The sequence below is a fragment of the Mandrillus leucophaeus genome, unplaced genomic scaffold, assembly GCF_000951045.1.
Source record: "Mandrillus leucophaeus isolate KB7577 unplaced genomic scaffold, Mleu.le_1.0 Scaffold22, whole genome shotgun sequence".
Classification (NCBI taxonomy): Eukaryota; Metazoa; Chordata; class Mammalia; order Primates; family Cercopithecidae; genus Mandrillus; species Mandrillus leucophaeus.
Window position 1 is genome coordinate 209,023 of NW_012102254.1, and position 18,317 is coordinate 227,339.

At 49.9% G+C, this 18,317-nt stretch overlaps 1 protein-coding gene across 1 annotated transcript in view; it reads left to right on the forward strand.

Moving 5' to 3' along the window:
* The first annotated feature begins 634 nt into the window (after positions 1-634).
* Positions 635-18,317, forward strand: part of TRAIP (TRAF interacting protein) — a 29,275-nt gene continuing 11,592 nt past the window's right edge. Inside the window, exons 1-10 of the mRNA XM_011980883.1 lie at positions 635-840; positions 7,633-7,690; positions 8,226-8,309; positions 11,153-11,192; positions 12,113-12,240; positions 13,481-13,575; positions 14,080-14,193; positions 15,423-15,510; positions 16,129-16,218; positions 16,642-16,730. Coding sequence (XP_011836273.1) covers positions 743-840; positions 7,633-7,690; positions 8,226-8,309; positions 11,153-11,192; positions 12,113-12,240; positions 13,481-13,575; positions 14,080-14,193; positions 15,423-15,510; positions 16,129-16,218; positions 16,642-16,730 — 884 coding nt within the window. The 5' untranslated portion in view covers positions 635-742. The remainder of the gene's footprint in view (positions 841-7,632; positions 7,691-8,225; positions 8,310-11,152; positions 11,193-12,112; positions 12,241-13,480; positions 13,576-14,079; positions 14,194-15,422; positions 15,511-16,128; positions 16,219-16,641; positions 16,731-18,317) is intronic.

The window sequence follows — 18,317 nt, forward strand, 5'->3', positions numbered from 1 at the left end:
CTCCAAAATTCCAACCCTACTACAGTCCCAAGCATAACCGATCCTCCTGAGAGTTAAGAGCTAAAGTCAGGGTACTGGCCCTAGTGTCTCCAAACTCAAGGATAGTCATGTCTTACTTGGATGAAGCCAAGGTTGGCCTGGGGTGACCTGAGGGACTGGGGCCTATGTGTCAATCTTTCCAGAATCGCCCGGAACTGATGACTGAGAGGGTAGAGTATTTTGGTCTATGGGCAATATAGACCACAGCGCATGGTCCAGCACTGTCCAGAGCCCAAGGGACCCATCGGGACCATTGTTCTATTCCCTTGCGGCTGCAGTTTTCTCTGCCTTGGCCCAGCCTGCCTCGCGCCAGCTCTGGCGTGGGACTACAATGCGCTGCCTTGCCCTGGAGAAGGGCCCAGCTGGCAGCCTCGCTGCTCCCCGCCTTGATATAACGCTGCGCTCTCAAGTGGCAGGTCGAGTCCTCCCAGAAGACGCCAGAGAGCGACCGCGTTCCGCCCAGGATTCTCTACGGCCTCGGGGCCACTAAGCCCCGCCCCCTAGTTCCGCCCACCCGAGGATTTGTCCAATCCAGACGAAATATTTACGCTCCGCCCAAAGTTTTGTGTTGTCACTTCCGGCCTGCTCCAGGAAGTCGTGCTGCGGAGCCAAATTTGAAGGCAGTGGAGGCGCGGGGGCGCGTCTGCGAAGCCGGACCTGTAGCAGTTTCTTTGGCTGCCTGGGCCCCTTGAGTCCAGCCATCATGCCTATCCGTGCTCTGTGCACTATCTGCTCCGACTTCTTCGATCACTCCCGCGACGTGGCCGCCATCCACTGCGGCCACACCTTCCACTTGCAGTGGTGAGTGACTGCAGTGTTGGGGCCCGATGTTTGCCCGGGTACCGCTTCAGGGCCGCGAGGTGTCGGGCCTCCAGGCGGTCCTTCCCCGGAATCCAGACAAGTGATGAGAACCTTCCTCCTAAACGAGGCCCCACGGGAGCTTCCCAACTTGGGCAGAAGTGGGTCAGGACAGGCTTTCTGGCAGAGGTGATAGCTGAGCTAAGCCTGAGGGGGACTGAGATGGCTCAGTGAAGACAGATGCTTCCTTGATCACCTATACAAACAGATGTGATTTCACAACCGTTAGCCTGGCAAGGGTGAGCTTTCACTACATCAACAAGTCCTTTTATTTCTTCCAGATAGAAACCTGGTAGGTTTCTGGCAACCCAAGAGGGTAGGCTTACTTGATGGTTTGCAATTATTCTACCCAGAGTCATCTCACTGTCCCGACACCCCAGTGTATTCGCCATGTCAGCAAACCCGTTTAACATGGGGAAGGCAAGGAGATGCTCCCCCTATCCTGGGGTCCTGCTTACCGTGTAGGGCCATTCTGTTGAGTGTACAGCTAGTGGGGAAAGATTCCCCTAGCAGATGTGGACAGGCTGGTTTGGACCTCCTAGCAAAAGAGATAAGGCAGAGTTACCCCTGGGAATGGTGGGTGATAATAATCACAGGGGGCTTGTGGGGCTAAAGGCCCTAGGAAGCAGAGAGGCAGGCATGACCCTGATGGCTGCTGGCTTACTGGCAAAGCTTTGTTTAGACCTGTGTTGCTGACAGCCTGAGCCCCATGCTGAGGGAGCCACTGCTGTTTGGTTAGACTAGAAATTAAGCTCGCATCTAAGAGTACTGTACTTTATTTTCTATTTGCCTACTCTATTTTCTTCTATCCTTTTACTTTATTTGTCTATTTTTATTTATTTGTTTATTTTTGAGATGGAGTCTCGCTCCTGTCACGCAGGCTGGAGTGCAGTGGTGCGATCTTGGCTCACTGCAACCGCCACCTCCTGGGTTCAAGTGATTCTCCTTCCTCAGCCTCCCGAGTAGCTGACATTACAGGCGTGCGCCACCACGCCCAACTAATTTTTGTATTTTTAGTAGAGACGGGGGTTTCTCCATGTTGGCCAGGCTGGTCTCAAACTCCTGACCTCAGGTGATCCACTCGCCTTGGCCTCCCAAAGTGCTAGGGCCTGTCCTTTTATTTTAAACTTTTCTGTGTACTTGTGTTTTACATGTATCCCTTGAAAACAGCATTTATTTCTTTTTTTATATATTAAAAATTACTTTAGCTTACCCCAAAGATCTTTATTTTATTTTATTTTGAGACAGGGTCTCACTCTGTTACCCAGGCTGCAGTGCAATGGTGCCATCTCAGCTCACTGCAGCCTTGACCTCCTGGGCTAAGGTGATTCTCCCACCTTAGCCTCCCAAGTAGCTGGGACTACAGGTGCCTGCCAGCATGCTCGACTAATTTTTTTTTTTTTTTGTATTTTTAGTAGAGATGGGGGTCTTGCTATGTTGCCCAGGCTGGTCCCGAACCCCTGGACTCAAGCAATCCACCCACCTTGGCCTCCCAAAGTGCTAGGATTACAGGCATGAGCCACTGCGCCCAGCCTGGGAAAACAGCATTTAGTTGGACTTTTTTTTTTTTTTTTTTTTTTTTTGAGAAGGAGTCTCGCTCTGTCTCCCAGGCTGGAGTGCAGTGGCGCAATCTCCACTCACTGCAAGCTTCGCCTCCCGGGTTCACGCCATTCTCCTGCCTCAGCCTCCTGTGTGGCTGGGACTACAGGCGCCCGCCACCGCGCCCGGCTAATTTTTGTATTTTTAGTAGAGACGGGGTTTCACCGTGTTAGTCAGGATGGTCTCGATCTCCTGACCTCATGATCCACCCATCTCGGCCTCCCAAAGTGCTGGGGTTACAGGCGTGAGCCACCGTGCCCGGCCTAGTTGGACTTTTAAAAGTCCAGTCTGATAATCTTTGTATTTAACTGAACCATTTAGTCTACTTAAAATTGTTGCAATTACTGATTAAATGAAGAGTAAATCTATTGTCTTTAGTCGATTCTGTTTTGTCTTGCCTATTATGTCTTATTCTCTCCTTTCTTGCCTTGGTGGGAATTGGTTAAATATTCTGTATTTCTCCATTTTCCCTCAGTTAGTTTGGACGTTATGTACCCCATTTCCATTTATAAGTGGTTATCCTAGAAATTAAGGTATGCATCCTTAACTTACCAATTTCAAGGTTAATCAACACCTTTCTCATTTTCCCAGGCAACTCAAAGAGCTTAGAATAGTAACACTCTCTTCCCACGTCTACATTATTGTTGAATGAGACGGAGTCTCGCTCTGCCGCCCAGGCTGGAGTGCAGTGGCCGGATCTCAGCTCACTGCAAGCTCCGCCTCCCGAGTTCACGCCATTCTCCTGCCTCAGCCTCCTGAGTAGCTGGGACTACAGGCACCCCGCCACCGCGCCCGGCTAGTTTTTTGTATTTTTTAGTAGAGACGGAGTTTCACCGTGTTAGCCAGGATGGTCTCGATTTCCTGACCTCGTGATCCGCCCGTCTCGGCCTCCCAAAGTGCTGGGATTACAGGCTTGAGCCACCGCGCCCGGCCTGTTGAATGTTTTAATTGGTGTATGTGTGGTATTTTTTTTGTTGGTGTTGTTTTTGAGACAGAGTCCTTCTGTCTTGCCCAAGCTGGTCTGCAGTGGTGCAATCTCTGCTCAACCTCCTGGACTCAAGCGATCCTCCTGCCTCAGCCTCACAAATAGCTGGGATTACAGGTGCATGTCACCATGCCCAGCTAATTTTGCTTTTTGGAGACAGGATTTTGCCATGCTGCCCAGGCTGGTTTGAAACTCCTGTACTCAAGCGATCCACCCTCCTTGGCCTGCCAAAGTGCTTGGGTTTACAGGCATGAGCCAACACAACCGGCCAATTGTATGTTTTTAAATAAAGTTTTTGTTTGTAATAATTTTTTTTTTTTTTGAAACAGGATGCTGCTGTGTTGCCCAGGCTGGAGTTTATAATTGTTTTTTCTTGCAGGATTGAACTTTTTGTTAATGTTCTTCTTTGTCCTTCTTTGTCTCTTGTAACTTTAATTCAAAGTCTCTCTTTTTTTAAAAAAATGTTTCGTTCTGTGGCCCAGACCGGAGTGCAGTGGCGCGATCTCGCAATCTCGGCTCACTGCAACCTCCGCCTCCCGGGTTCACATGATTCTTCTGCCTCAGCCTCCTGAGTAGCTGGGATTACAGGCGCACACCACCATGCCCGGCTAATTTTTTTTTGTATTTTTAGTAGAGATGGGGTTTCACTATGTTGGCCAGACTGGTCTCAAACTCCTGACCTCATGATCCACCCACCTCGGCCTCCCAAAGTGCTGGGATTACAGGTGTAAGCCACTGCGCCTGGCCTATCTTGTCTAATTTAAAGTCCATTTTATTTTATCTGCTATTGGTATAGCCACTTCAGCTCTCGTTTGGTGACTGCATGGTATATCTTTTTTCACCTGGTTTATTTTATTTTATTTCATTTTACTTTACTTTACTTTATTTTATTTTACTTATTTGTGAGACGGAGTCTTGCTGTGTCACCCAGGCTGGAGTGCAGTGGTGCCATCTTGGCTCACTGGAAGCTCTGCCTCCCGGGTTCATGCCATTCTCTTGCCTCAGCCTCCTGAGTAGCTGGGATTACAGGTACCCACTACCATGCCCGGCTAATTTTTTGTATTTTTAGTAGAGATGGGGTTTCACTGTGGTAGTCAGGATGGTCTCTATCTCCTGACCTCGTGATCTGCCCGCCTCGGCCTCCCAAAGTGCTGGGATTACAGGCGTGAGCCACCACGCCCGGCCGTGTGAAGCAATTTCTTTAATAGGTGCTGGAAAATTATAAGCCATTATCTCTTCATACATTGCCTCTATTCCATTAACTTTTGTATCCTGTATTATTATTTGTTTTTGAGGCAGAGTCTCACTCTGTCGCCCAGGCTAGAGTGCAATGGCTCGATCTTGGCTCATTGCAACCTCCACCTCTTGAGTTCAAGCAATTGAAAAAATTAGCCGGGCATAGTGGCATGTGCCTGTGGTCCCAGCTACCTGGGATGCTGAGATGATCATCACCTGAGCCTGGGAGGTAGAGGCTGCTGTGAGCTGTGATTGCTCCACTGCATTCCAGCGTGGGTGACAGAGTGAGACCCTGTCTGAAAAGACGCCTCCCTTGAAAAAAAAAAAAAAAAAAAAGAAAACAGGAAAACGCAGGCTATTGGCTGGGAGCGGTGGCTCAAGCCTGTAATCCTAGCACTTTGGGAGGCCAAGAAAAAAAAAAAAGATAGCTACTGTCTTGACTTTGAGAGCATAGATGAATTTTGCCTACTTTTTTTTTTTGTTTTTTGAGATGGGGTCTCACTCTGTCCCCCATGCTGGAGTGCAGTGGCGCGATCTTGACTCACTGCAACCTCCGCCTCCCAGGTTCAAGCAATTCTTCAGCCTCAGCCTCCCAAGTAGCTGGGATTACAGGCACGTGCTACCACACCCGGCTAATTTTTCTATTTTTAATAGAGATGGAGTTTCACCATGTTGGTTAGGCTGGTCTCAAACTCCTGACCTCATGATCCACCCGCCTCGACCTCCCAAAGTTCTGGGATTACAGACGTGAGCCACTGGGCCTGGCCTGCCTACTTTTAAACTCTGTGTAAATAGAATCATACAGAATATAACTTTTTGTGTCTGGCTTCTCTTCCTAAGTGTTATGTTTTTGTGATTTATTCATAATATTGTTCTTAGTTGTAGACTCATTGATTGTTGCTGTGTAGTATCCCATTGTGCCTGGTTACCCTTGATTATACGTTGTACATGGTATTTGAAAACTTACAGGAATTTTAGCTGGGCGTAGTGGGTGCAAGCCTGTGGTCCCAGCTACTCGGGAGGCTGAGGTGGGAGGATCGCTTTAGCCTGGGAGGCGAAGGTTGCAGTAAGCCAAGATCACCCCGCTGTACTCCAGCCTGGGTGACAGATTGAGACCCCATCTCAAAAGAAAAGAAAAGAAAAAAGAGAAGAGAAGAGAAGAGAAGAGAAGAGAAGAGAAGAGAAGAGAGAGAAGAGAAGAGAAGAGAAGAGAAGAGAAGAGAAGAGAAGAGAAAAGAAAAGAGAAAAGAAAAGAAAATGTATTTATAGGAATATTTGAGGCCAGGATGATGGTATCATTTTCCAGAGAGGACTTAGTTTCTCCCTGGTCCCTAGGAGTAGGGGAGTCTACTAGTAGAAGACTAATTAAAGTTTAAGGCTTGAGCTTTGCTAGACCACCTGCATAGATGATGCAAAGCTCAGCTATGTTTTGCTTTTACCACTACTTACTTTTTTTTTTTTCTAGACGGAGTCTCGCTCTGTTGCCCAGGTTAGAGTGCAGTGGCACAATCTTGGCTTTGGCTCACTGCAAGCTCTGCCTCCCGGGTTCACACCGTTCTCCCGACTCAGCCTCCCGAGCAGCTGGGACTACAGGTGCCCGCCACCATACCCCTCTAATTTTTTGTATTTTTAGTAGAGACGGGGTTTCACCGTGTTAGTCGGGATGGTCTCGATCTCCTGACCTCGTGATCCACCTGCCTCGGACTCCCAAAGTGCTGGGATGCTGGGATTACAGGTGTGAGCCACCACGCCCCGCCCCTTTTTTTTTTTTTTTAAATTGAAAAACTTTTTTTGACTGGGCACAGTGGCTCACGCCAGTCGTTCCAGCACTTTGGGAGGCTGAGGTGGGAGGAGCACTTAAGCTCAGAAGTTGAGACCAGCTTGGGCAGCGTAGTGAGACCCTGTCTCTGTTCTATAAAAAACAAAAAAACAAACACAAATTTCAATTAAAAAAAATTTTATGGCTGGGTATGGTGGCTCATACCTGTAATCCAGCACTTTGGGAGGCTGAGGCAGGTGGATCAGTTGAGGTCAGGAGTTCAAGACCAGCCTGGCCAACATGGTGAAACCCCATCTCTACTAAAAACAAAAATTAGCTGGGCGTGGTGGCGCATGCCTGTAATCCCAGCTACTTGGGAGGCTGAGGTAGGAGAATTGCTTGAACCAAGGGGGTGGAGGTTGCAGTGAGCCAAGATGGCGCCACTGCACTCTAGCCTGGGTGACAGAGCAAGACTCCATCTCAAAAAAAAAAAAAAAGTTATGAGTACGTAGTAGGTATACATATTTCTGGGATTTATGAGCTATTTTGATGCAGGGATACAGTGTGTAATAATCACTTCAGGGTAAGTAGAGTAGCCATCACCTCAAGCATTTATCATTGTTTTATGTTACAAACATTCCTATTATATTCTTTTAGTTACTGTAAAATGTACAGTAGATTATTATTGACTGTAGTCACTCTGTTGTGCTATCAAATACTAGATTGTATTCATTATATCTAACTTTATTTTTGTACCCTTACTTACTTTTATTTCTGGTTGATCCTCACCTTGAAAGTGTAGTCTTTGGGATTCCAGCTTAAAATGGGAGTGTTATCAGAGTCCCCATCCCTGAGGGCCCCTGAGCTTTGACTATATCTCTCCCAACCCCAGTTAAAGCCCAGAAGGTTGCCTGAAGGACTGCTTTTGGCCAAGCCAAAAGGGCCAAAAAAAAAAAGGGCCAGCTGGCTGGAGTCCTGAGTACCCGTCAGGCCTTGAGGGAGGTTCTGTAACTGTCCGTGCTGCTGCCCTCTTATTTGGGCAGGCATTGGGTCAAGGAGGAGCAGAACAAACCCTTTCGTGGTGAGAATGTTTGCCTGGCTTACGTCCCCAGACAAACCACGGCTCATCAATCTATTGTTCTGCTTTTCATTCCAGCCTAATTCAGTGGTTCGAGACAGCACCAAGTCGGACCTGCCCACAGTGCCGAATCCAGGTGAGAGTACTGGGGTGGGACCACATCAACTGAAGAGATCTCCTTAGCAGACAACAGGAATGTGAAAAGAGCTCTGAAACTGCAATATATCTGACCTTTTTGGACCCTTCTGGTTTAAGGCCAGTTGAGCTGCACTTGTGTCCTTGAGTTGGTTGGGGGGCCTGCTTACACCCACAGGTAGCTGGCAGATGGACTTGTTGCCTGGGCCAGTTTTCACTTGGATAGATTTGGCTGGCCTCCTTCACTGTCTTTTCCTCAATGACTCAGCACCTAGAGTTCAGGTATCTTTTGAGCACTTAACCATGTAGGTCTGTAGTAATATGACTTCAGTGACCACCAAACCAGCAGCCCCAGCTTGGGATACCTGCAGGGGTAAAGAGGTCTTTTGACTCTAAAGGATGTACTTTGAAAAGTTAGGTCTGAGAACAGGCCTGACATGCATGTCAGACAGGTAGTCAGACCCATGTACAACAAATACTCTCCTTGCGCATGACCCAGCTACACAATCATACTCTTATCTTGTTCTCCCATCCAGGTTGGCAAAAGAACCATTATCAATAAGCTCTTCTTTGATCTTGCCCAGGAGGAGGAGAATGTCTTGGATGCAGAATTCTTAAAGGTACCTAGAATTTATCTGATTCTACTGAACTCTAAGCCCTCTGGGAGTTCACTTTCTTTCTTTTTTTATTTTCTAAGAGACAGAGTCTTACTCTGTTGTCCACACTGGAGTGCAGTGGTGCAATCATAGCTCACTATAACCTCAAACTCCTGAGTTCAAGGGATCTCCCCACCTCAGCCTGCCTAGTAGCTAGGACTATAGGGGTGCACCACCATGTTCGGTTAATTTTTTTATTTTATGTATTTATTTATTTTTGAGATGAAGTCTCACTTTGTCACCCAGGCTGGAGTGTAGTGGCGTGATCTTGGCTCACTGCAACCTTCGCCTCCTGGGTTAAAGCAATACTCCTGCTTCAGCCTCCTGAGTTGCTGGGACTACAGGCACGTGCCACCATACCCGGCTAGTTTTGTGTTTTTAGTGTAGACGGGGTTTCACCTTGTTGACCAGGCTGGTCTCGAACTCCTGACCTCAAGTGATCCAGCCGCCTTGGCCTCCCAAAGTGCTGAGATTACAGGCGTGAGCCACTGTGTCCGGCCCTAATTTTTAAAAAAATTTTTTGTAGAGATAGGGCCTTGCTATGTTACCTAGGCTGGTCTTGAACTCTTGGGCTGGAGCAATCCTCCCACCTTGGCCTCCCAAAGTGCTGAGATTATAGGCATAAGCCACTGTGCCTGGCCTAGGAGTTCACTTTCTATTTCCACATAAGTGGAGGGTTCCTGGAGCATGGAGATGAAGTTATAGAGGTGAGACTTGGTACAGTTTTCAAGGTGGGGACACAAAAAGCAGTGGACAAGTGATGAGACACAGTCATCAGAGAAATACACTGTGAGGGAAGAGGGGAGCTGCTTGACTGTAAACCCTCCCCTTGTGATTTCAGGTCAATTCCAACCTTAATTCTCTCCTGCGGTCTTGTTTCCTCATCTTTTAAAGAACCTACAGCCATCCTGTATAGCCCACTTTGCTGATTGGATAGTTAGTGACAGATTAGAAAACTCTTCTACTCCCCAGTCACAGAAGATTTTTGGACTCAGTGTTCCCTAGCCTGCCTGTGCCTCAAAAGTGCCTGGGGAGGCTGGGCGTGATGGCTCATGCCTGTAATCCCAACACTTTGGGAGGCCAAAGTGGGCAGATCACTTGAGCCCAGGAGTTCAAGACCAGTCTGGGCAACATGGGACCCCATCTCTATTAAATAAAAAAAGTTGAAAGAAAAAAAATTACCTAGGGAGCTTGGTGTAAAGTCGGATGCCTGGGCCTTCCCCAGACCAGAGCTCTTGGAATCAAGATTTGCAGCTCAGGTGGGAATGGAGGCGAAAGTGGGTAGTTTCCCTCCTGTAAATCTACTGCTTCTCCTCCTAACCTAAAATTTAGCTTTTTTTGTGTGCAAGCAGGCTGCATTGGCAGAGAACTCTTGAGGAAGTTGGATTGGGATTCACAAATGATCCCTGGACTCTGAGGGTTAATTTACTGGGTATCTGTCAGATCAGAGCTCATTTGGCTCTGGCCCCAGGATGTCATGATGTCCTTGGAACCTCACTGCTTCAGGAACATGGAGCTTTTGTGCTTAGAGCAAGCATGTTCATCGTCATGGTAACTGCTCCCAGTTTTAAGTAGTGTCTTCCCTGTGATGAAAGCAACAAAGGCAGTTTCATTTATTTCCAGCTTTCAAAGCCAGGTTTGTGAGACAGGTAGCACCATCTTGGGTAGTTTGGAGCAAGGGCTTGGAAGCCCCTGCTGGAGTGTGGAAGAAGCCAGAGGACTATAGGTAGTGGTGCAGCAGCCATGGCCTAGTATCTGTTCTCAGGCAGCCCCTGCGTGCTCTTCCTTACCCACCACTTCCACTCCCAGCTGTTCAGCCTATACTAACCAGCCCAGCCACCAGAAGCTCCTGCCCCCAGAGTCCTGGGTGGAGAGTTTGACAGCAGGGTCTTGTTTACCCACTGGGCCTGGGCCATACTGTTGGTCACATGTGAAATTCTGAGTCTTCTGTTGACCTTAGATGAGTGATCTAGAGTAAGATTTGCCTGGATTCCATCTAGCTACCACCATGGACCCTTGGTCAAGCATTTCAGTTTTGTAAAAGTCCTTGGCTTTCTTTGTTATGGAGCAGGCATCTCTCTTGCTCATGGGGATGTTGAGTTCTCTGGCATCCTGAATAGGAACTGGGTTCAATTCTGCCACAGCTTCTCAGTGATTCTGTGGCATGGCTGTGGAACATTTGCAAGGGCTTTGAGAGGCTCACTTGATCCTCACAACAGTCTAGTTAGAGACTAGACACATGGGAGGTTTCATCCAGGAGTACAAAGCTATTCTGGCATACCTACCTCCATTTGATCCTCGGTCTGGAAGGACTGTGGTACACAGAGCCAGTTCAGAGCTTGGAGGAAAGTAGACTATGAATCAGGAAGACCCAGGGTGGGAGAGGAGGGGTAATGGCCCATGGTCCTTGGCCATTCCTTTTGTGCGTCCCTGGTGAGGCAGCTGATACCCAGAGAGAATGAGACCAACAGAGCAATGAGGCCAAGGAAGCGATAGAAGCTTCTGCTATGGAGACTGATCACAGGGGCCCAACTTTACTTCCCTTCCACTATTCTACCTCTTTACCTGTCCTGGGGCCTTGTCCCTGAGATTATTCCTCCATTTTACCTACTTTTCAAAAGGGCACATAGAGCTAAAGCAGTGCTTATCTTTCCATTGTTAGCTTAGCTTGGCCTTGAGGCACTGCAGGATTCATGCCCTAGAAGGCCTCATTGTTCAATCCTGGGGCTCCCCACAACCTTATGGGAGACAACGTGGAGGTCGGCTATGATGCTTTCCTGCTGCTTATTGTGGGTATTGCCTTTCAGAATGAACTGGACAATATCAGAGCCCAACTTTCCCAGAAAGGTGAGTTAGCAAGAGACAGGGGGTACTGGGAAGCCCCTGACTTGGATGCTGCAGGAAGGGGGCCCTAGAAGGAAGATTTCAAACTGTTTGGGAGAGCCAGGGCCTTTCCCTGGTTTGTATGTCCAAGAGTCCTGCTAGCTCTTGTGGCTGGCAGAAAAAGAGAGGGAAGGAAGGTGACTGAAGCTGTTCACCTAGACCAGGTGAGCCTCTTGTCTCTGAGTGCAGCTTCTTGCCCAGGAACCAAGATGGGAGGGGGCTACCTGATGGGACAGAATATCTTTGGGAGAGGACTCAGCAGCTGAGTTTGACTGGAACCTGCTTGAGTCCTGGGATGATGAACTAACTGGACCCATGAGGGGTGGGGAGTGGGCAGTAAAATATTTTCCTGGCCGGGCGCGGTGGCTCATGCCTGTAATCCCAGCACTTTGGGAGGCCGAGGCGGGTGGATCATGAGGTCAGGAGATCGAGACCATCCTGGCTAACACAGTGAAACCCCGTCTCTACTAAAAAATACAAAAAAAAAAACTAGCCGAGTGAGGTGGCGGGCGCCTGTAGTCCCAGCTACTTGGGAGGCTGAGGCAGGAGAATGGCGTGAACCTGGGAGGCGGAGCTTGCAGTGAGCCGAGATCGCGCCACTGCACTCCAGCCTGGGCCACAGAGCGAGACTCCGTCTCAGGAAAAAAAAAAATTTTCCTAAGTAGTTCAAGCAGCAGAAAGTGGGCTTTTACCTGAATGAAGGCTCTGGCTCAGCTTCTGTGGTTTGGCACATCCCAGAGAAGGAAGCGGGCCACCCAGCTTTCAGCTCTGAGTCTTGTTTCTCACCTGCCTAAGGGATCAGGCACTGAAGCCAAGGGCCCAAGTTCTTATGCTGATGGATGGACAGGCCTTTCCCTTTCCCCCACCCACTATCCCTGCTCCAGAGAAGGAGAAACGAGACAGCCAGGTCATCATCGACAATCTGCGGGACACGCTGGAAGAACGCAATGCTACTGTGGTATCTCTGCAGCAGGCCTTGGGCAAGGCCGAGATGCTGTGCTCTACACTGAAAGTAGGTCCTCAGGTTTTATGGGTACAGAATTAGTGGGGAGGTATTGCCCCAGAACTGGACTCCCCATTCTGGGCTTATCTTCTGGTTCTGCTTCAGTCAATACCTTGGTTTGGGGAGTTGTAAAATAGAGGCAAATCACTTCTTCCCCTTGCCCTCCCATACTGTACCCATCCATCCCATAAGAAAAGGACCATGTTGGCTATACTTGGGGTTTTGTGCTAGGTAGTTTGAAGAGGCAAGGCCTTCCCAGTACCTCACAGAAGGGATGCTCAACTAAGAGCTCATGGGCCATGTTTCCAAAAGTGGTTCATACTCTACTGATGAGGCCAGCCTGAAGAACCTTCCATTAGCACTCCAGTCCTTGGCTGGGCTGCTCTCCTGAGCCAGATCAAACAGCACCCTAGGGAGGAGCAAGGGCCTTTGAAGTCAGCTGTGCTGAGCTGACCAGCCAGATCAAAGTCTGCAGAGTGAACAGTCTTAGACCTAGATGAATTTTGCATCAGCCTGGGTTGGTGAGCCTCTTGCTCTCCAAGGGGCATGAGAGGTGATTGATCTGAACCCATGATTGGTATTCTGGCCTTGTAGGCGGGAGCAGTCCTTGCTGGATGCCATTTGAAAGGGAAAGGGAGCCATCCTTGTGAACAGACAAGGCCCCAGGATATTCATTGTCTCTGTTCCTGCTTGGGGGCTGGGTTGGATCACATGGTCTGGCTGGTGGGAGAGAGCAAACTGGCACCTGGCTACAGAGCAGGAGTCTCTAATGGTATTCTCAGGTCAGAGACAAGTGGTCTTAGGCTGAAGGTAGGCTGGCCAGCTTCCCCTGGCTCAATTCTTCATTCTTGGCAACTGTCCATGGGTCTGGATGGTGGATGGTGAGGCCTGGGTTTGTGCTCTGGACTTCTTCAGCCACCTGCACAACATGTACCATGAGGCCCAGACCACTGGACCTTGGCAGCCCACAGTGGGCCTGTAAATGCTGGCAGTGGGCTGTGCCTACTGTAAGAAACCTTTCAGGAGGAAGCAGGCAGGGAGGTGAAGAAGCAGCTGGCTTAGAGCCTTTTAGCAGAAGCACAAGTGAGAGTGGGACCCAGGAACTTTACCTCCTGGGGTTTGGGAGTACATGGTTATCAGCATTTTCAAAACATAAGCTGCAGAGAGTTCTGGAGCAGTTTTCCTAGTGACTTTAGCAATGGCTCCTGAGGGCCTCCAAGCATCAGATATGGGTGTATTTGCTTTTCAGAAGCAGATGAAGTACTTGGAGCAGCAGCAGGATGAGACCAAACAAGCGCAAGAGGAGGCCCGCCGACTCAGGAGCAAGATGAAGACTATGGAGCAGTGAGTTTGGAGCTGGGTCCTGCACTGTGCCTTTGCCCCCAGGGCCTGCAAGTTCTTATGACTGCAACAGGGAGTGGGATTGGGTCATGTCCGAGGCTCGAATCTCCATAGGCCATGGAGGGCTGAGGTCAGCTGGGTGTGGGCACAGATCTTAGCCTCTATGAACTCTTCCACCATTCCAAGGAATGGGAGCCCTTGCCACATTCCTCCCTGTCTCTGTTGCCTGTGGCCAGATGACCTGGTGGGTTTTTCCCTCCAGGAACCTCTCTCCAGGAAATCCCTCACCTTGAGACCCTCTTTCAGCACCTCTTCTTTCTCAGCAGCATCCTTGGAGCTATGCTCATCTCTGCTGTGGGGCCTTTCCTTGGGCACACCCACCTGCTAAACATCCTAGCAGCCTAGCCTGTTACCTTAGCAACGGCAGCAAAGGAAGGCAGAGCTGCACTGGGTACCTACCCATCAGCCTCCAGATTGCAAATGCCGTGGGCTGGGTGTGTTTTTCAGGATTGAGCTTCTACTCCAGAGCCAGCGCCCAGAGGTGGAGGAGATGATCCGAGACATGGGTGTGGGACAGTCAGCGGTGGAACAGCTGGCTGTGTACTGTGTGTCTCTCAAGAAGTGCGTACTGTGGCCCCTCTCAGCAAACACAGGAGATAGGCCATGGGGCTCCCGCCATGTCATTGCTTCCCATCTCTTGTAAAGCAGATAGAGCTAAGGGGCAAACTGGAGCCATGCTGCCTTTGAACCCTGATTCCACCTCTCAGCAGCTATGTGGCCTGGTGCCAGTTTCTTGGCTTCTTTGACCTTCAGCTTCCTGAATGGAGATAGTAGTAGACCTGCCTCATAGGATTGTTGAGAGGATTGAGTGTGAATCTTTTTTTTTTTTTTGAGACGGAGTCTCGCTCTGTCGCCCAGGCTGGAGTGCAGTGGCGGGATCTCGGCTCACTGCAAGCTCCCCCTCCCAGGTTCACGCCGTTCTCCTGCCTCAGCCTCCTGAGTAGCTGGGACTACAGGCACCCGCTGGCCTGAGTGTGAATCTTAAGTGCTGTTGCTAAGGGAGTTGACCTAGCTCTCTGAGCTGTAAGCCCCATTGTGATTGATATCTAGAGCCTGTTCCCCTTTAGCACTGTGATCCTGCCTGGCTTGGATCAAACTCGTATTCTTACTCTGGTGGGTGTAAGGTTGGCAGGAAGGGTGGAGGGTCACTTAGCTGAGAGGCATAGAGGGTCCAAGATGCTTCCTTTAAGACCAGGTGGTAGGCCGGGCGCGGTGGCTCAAGCCTGTAATCCCAGCACTTTGGGAGGCCGAGATGGGCAGATCACGAGGTCAGGAGATCGAGACCATCCTGGCTAACACGGTGAAACCCCATCTCTACTAAAAAATACAAAAAACTAGCTGGGAGAGGTGGTGGGCGCCTGTAGTCCCAGCTACACGGGAGGCTGAGGCAGGAGAATGGCGTAAACCTGGGAGGCGGAGCTTGCAGTGAGCTGAGATCCGGCCACTGCACTCCAGCCCGGGTGATAGAGCGAGACTCCGTCTCCAAAAAAAAAAAAAAAAAAAAAAAAAAATACCAGGTGGTTTAGGGGGCCCCCTAGTGAGACTGGGGCTTTCTGCATGCCCTCTCAAGTCACCAGTGCCTGCAGGACAGGCAGGAGGAAAGAGTCACTTCCTTGCGTTCTCTGCAGGACCCTCCACAGTGCCACCTGGTACTTACTGGGCTCAGGTGTCAAAGTAGGAATGAGAATGAGTTGAGGGGTTGGGCAGTGCTTTGTGTTAGATTAGTGCTGTGGCTCAGTCTGACCTGCAGGTGTTCTTTTCTGGCATCTCTTTCCATGGCCACATTGTAGAGAGTACGAGAATCTAAAAGAGGCACGGAAGGCCTCAGGGGAGCTGGCTGAGAAGCTGAGGAAGGATTTGTTTTCCTCCAGAAGCAAGGTAACTTAGCAGTGAACACGGGTTGAAGGAGAGGCGGCTCTCCTTTTGTCATGCTCACTCTGGTCTCCTGAGCAAGGCCATGGGACCTGATGGCACAGCTGACTCCCTGGGGCAGCTGGATGACTTATAGAGATTTGTTATCAGTCCTTACTGGGCATTGGTCTGAATATGTGACTTGTCCAGTAGGGATAGACAGATCACAGAGGTGTCTGCCAACATGTGGACACTCATGCTCCCCTCTGCTCTTCCCAGCTCCTGGGTACCTCTCAGCTGGCTGGAGAGCACAGGCCCCAAATGTGACAGCATCAGGGGCCTATTTTTGCACCATGTCTGGAGTAGGAGGGCTCCTGGAACCTGATTCGGTCAGCATAGCTGCTTTTACTTCTGGCATGGTGCAGCCACAGGCTGCAGGATGTAGGAAGCAGCCTTTGCTTCTGGGCAGCTCCGGATGTGCATTGCCAGACTGAGGCCTAGCCTCAGAGAGCTGGGATCTCTTCCCATACCCCTAGTCTCTTCTAGACTCTAGGCTACCTTGATCACTCACTGGGGAGCAGCAGGAGGGGGCAGGGAACAAGGCTAACACTTGGCTTGTCCTTCACTCCCTACACTTTCTTATAGTTGCAGACAGTCTACTCTGAATTGGATCAGGCCAAGTTAGAACTGAAGTCAGCCCAGAAGGACTTACAGAGTGCTGACAAGGAAATCATGGTGAGGAACATCCCTGGCTTGACAGGAATGAGGGGTGGTTTGTGTGCCCTCCCAAAGCAGGGCTGGGCTATCTCTGCCCAGGACCCTTGCACCAGTCAGTGGTGGTTCTGGGCCCCTGCATCTTCCTGGGTGAGGGTGTGCCCCTTGGCCCTGGTCCGAACTGGAACCTGGGCCTCCTCAACAGAGGGCAGATAGCACCATGAGTCTTCCCTCATAGTCTGTCCTGTACTTACATCCCTGAGGTCCCTCATCAGAGGAGGGACTGTAGCTGGGGCTTGGCCTCCTGAGCCTAATAATGGGGTATCAGGCCTTGCTCTGTTCCCAGTGGGCCGGCCTTTCATGCATGCTAGTCATGTCCTCTGCATTATCTCTGGACTTGATGCCTCAGCCTTTCTCTCACACACTTTTCTTTCCCTCCCCAAGAGCCTGAAAAAGAAGCTAATGATGCTGCAGGAAACTTTGAACCTGCCACCAGTGGCCAATGAGACTGTCGACCGCCTGGTTTTAGAGAGGTTTGTTGAGCCTTGGGCGGTACAGGGGTCACAAGGTGGGAGAGCTTTCTGGTAACAGTCTTTACTCCTTCTGGCTTTGGTGGGGTGGGTGACCTTTGTGGACCTGATGTCTGCAGACAACCTGCCCTGGAAGCCAGCCAAGATTTAGCTGGCAGGCAGCTTTGAAGCAAATTAGTCTCTGACACGGAGAGGCCAGAGAAGGCCAGAGGACCTAGAAGTGGTCTGAGAATAGGGCAGGAGCACTGACTTGGGGCATCCTGTTTATGGAGTAGCTCCTCACATGTATCTGTCCACCCTAGATTTTGAAACAAATATGAAACCACTCTAAAATAATTCCCCTACTGCCAGGAGTGCGTGCTTTAAAGCTGCCAGCAGAGGGAGCCAAGAGGCAGAAGGATTGGTGTCGCCGCAAGCATGGGCATCTGTTTCTGCTCCTGAGAGTTTCACAGAAACAGACTAGCTGAGAGCATCCTCAAGGCTACTTCCTGCCTGCCGAAAGTCCCCAGCAAGGACCCAGATAGAAGGCACACAACTCCTGTCAGTGGCCCCAGTTTTTTTTTTTTTTTTAATGGAGTCTCACTCTGTTGCCAGGTTGGAGTACAGTGGCATGATCTTGGCTTACTGCAATCTCTGCCTCCTGGATTCAAGCGATTCCCCTGCCTCAGTCTCCCAAATAGCTGGTATTACAGGTACACACCACCATGCCCGGCTAATTTTTTGTATTTTAGTAGAGACAGGGTTTCACCATGTTGGCCAGGATGGTCTCGATCTCCTGACCTCCTGATCCACCTGCCTCGGCCTCCCAAAGTGCTGGGATTACAGGTGTGAGCCACCATGCCTAGTTGCTTTTGTTTACTTTCTTTACCTCTTCAGTGTGCTGGAAGGCCTGGACTCCTACAGCAGGTCCTTGATGAGTGCCCACTGCATGGCAGGCCTTCTCTGTTCTCTTGGAGCTTATGTTCCAGTGGGATAGATGAGCTGGGAGTTTCGATGGCTAAGCCCACAGCCCACCAGATATATACTACATTATAGAATCTGGTCTGTAGCTCCCAGTTGGGGACAGGCCCACCTCATTCTGAGTAAGCTTCATGCCAGGGCCTGTAGCCCATTTGGTACAGGGAGGACAACAATGGTCTCCATTGGCTTTCAGGCCAGCAGGACACTAAATTGACAAACCTTCGTAAGCTGGGCTGGGCTTGTCATCAAGCCACATGAGGATGACTTCATTCATTTTTGTCTCCAGTATTTTTCTGGGTATAACTATCGAAGTGGTTGGCTGAGTGCATTGACTCATACCTGTAATCTCAGCGCTTTGGGAGGCCAAGGTGGGAGGATTGCTTGAGTCCAGGAGTTCAAGACCAGCCTGGGCAACATAATGAGACCCTGTATCAAAAAACTTAAAACTTAGTCAAACAGGGCCGGGCGCGGTGGCTCAGGCCTGTAATCCTAGCACTTTGGGAGGCCGAGATGGGCGGATCACGAGGTCAGGAGATCAAGACCATCCGGGCTAACACGGTGAAACCCCGTCTCTACTAAAAATACAAAAAATTAGCCGGGCGTGGTGGCGGGCGCCTGTAGTCCCAGCTA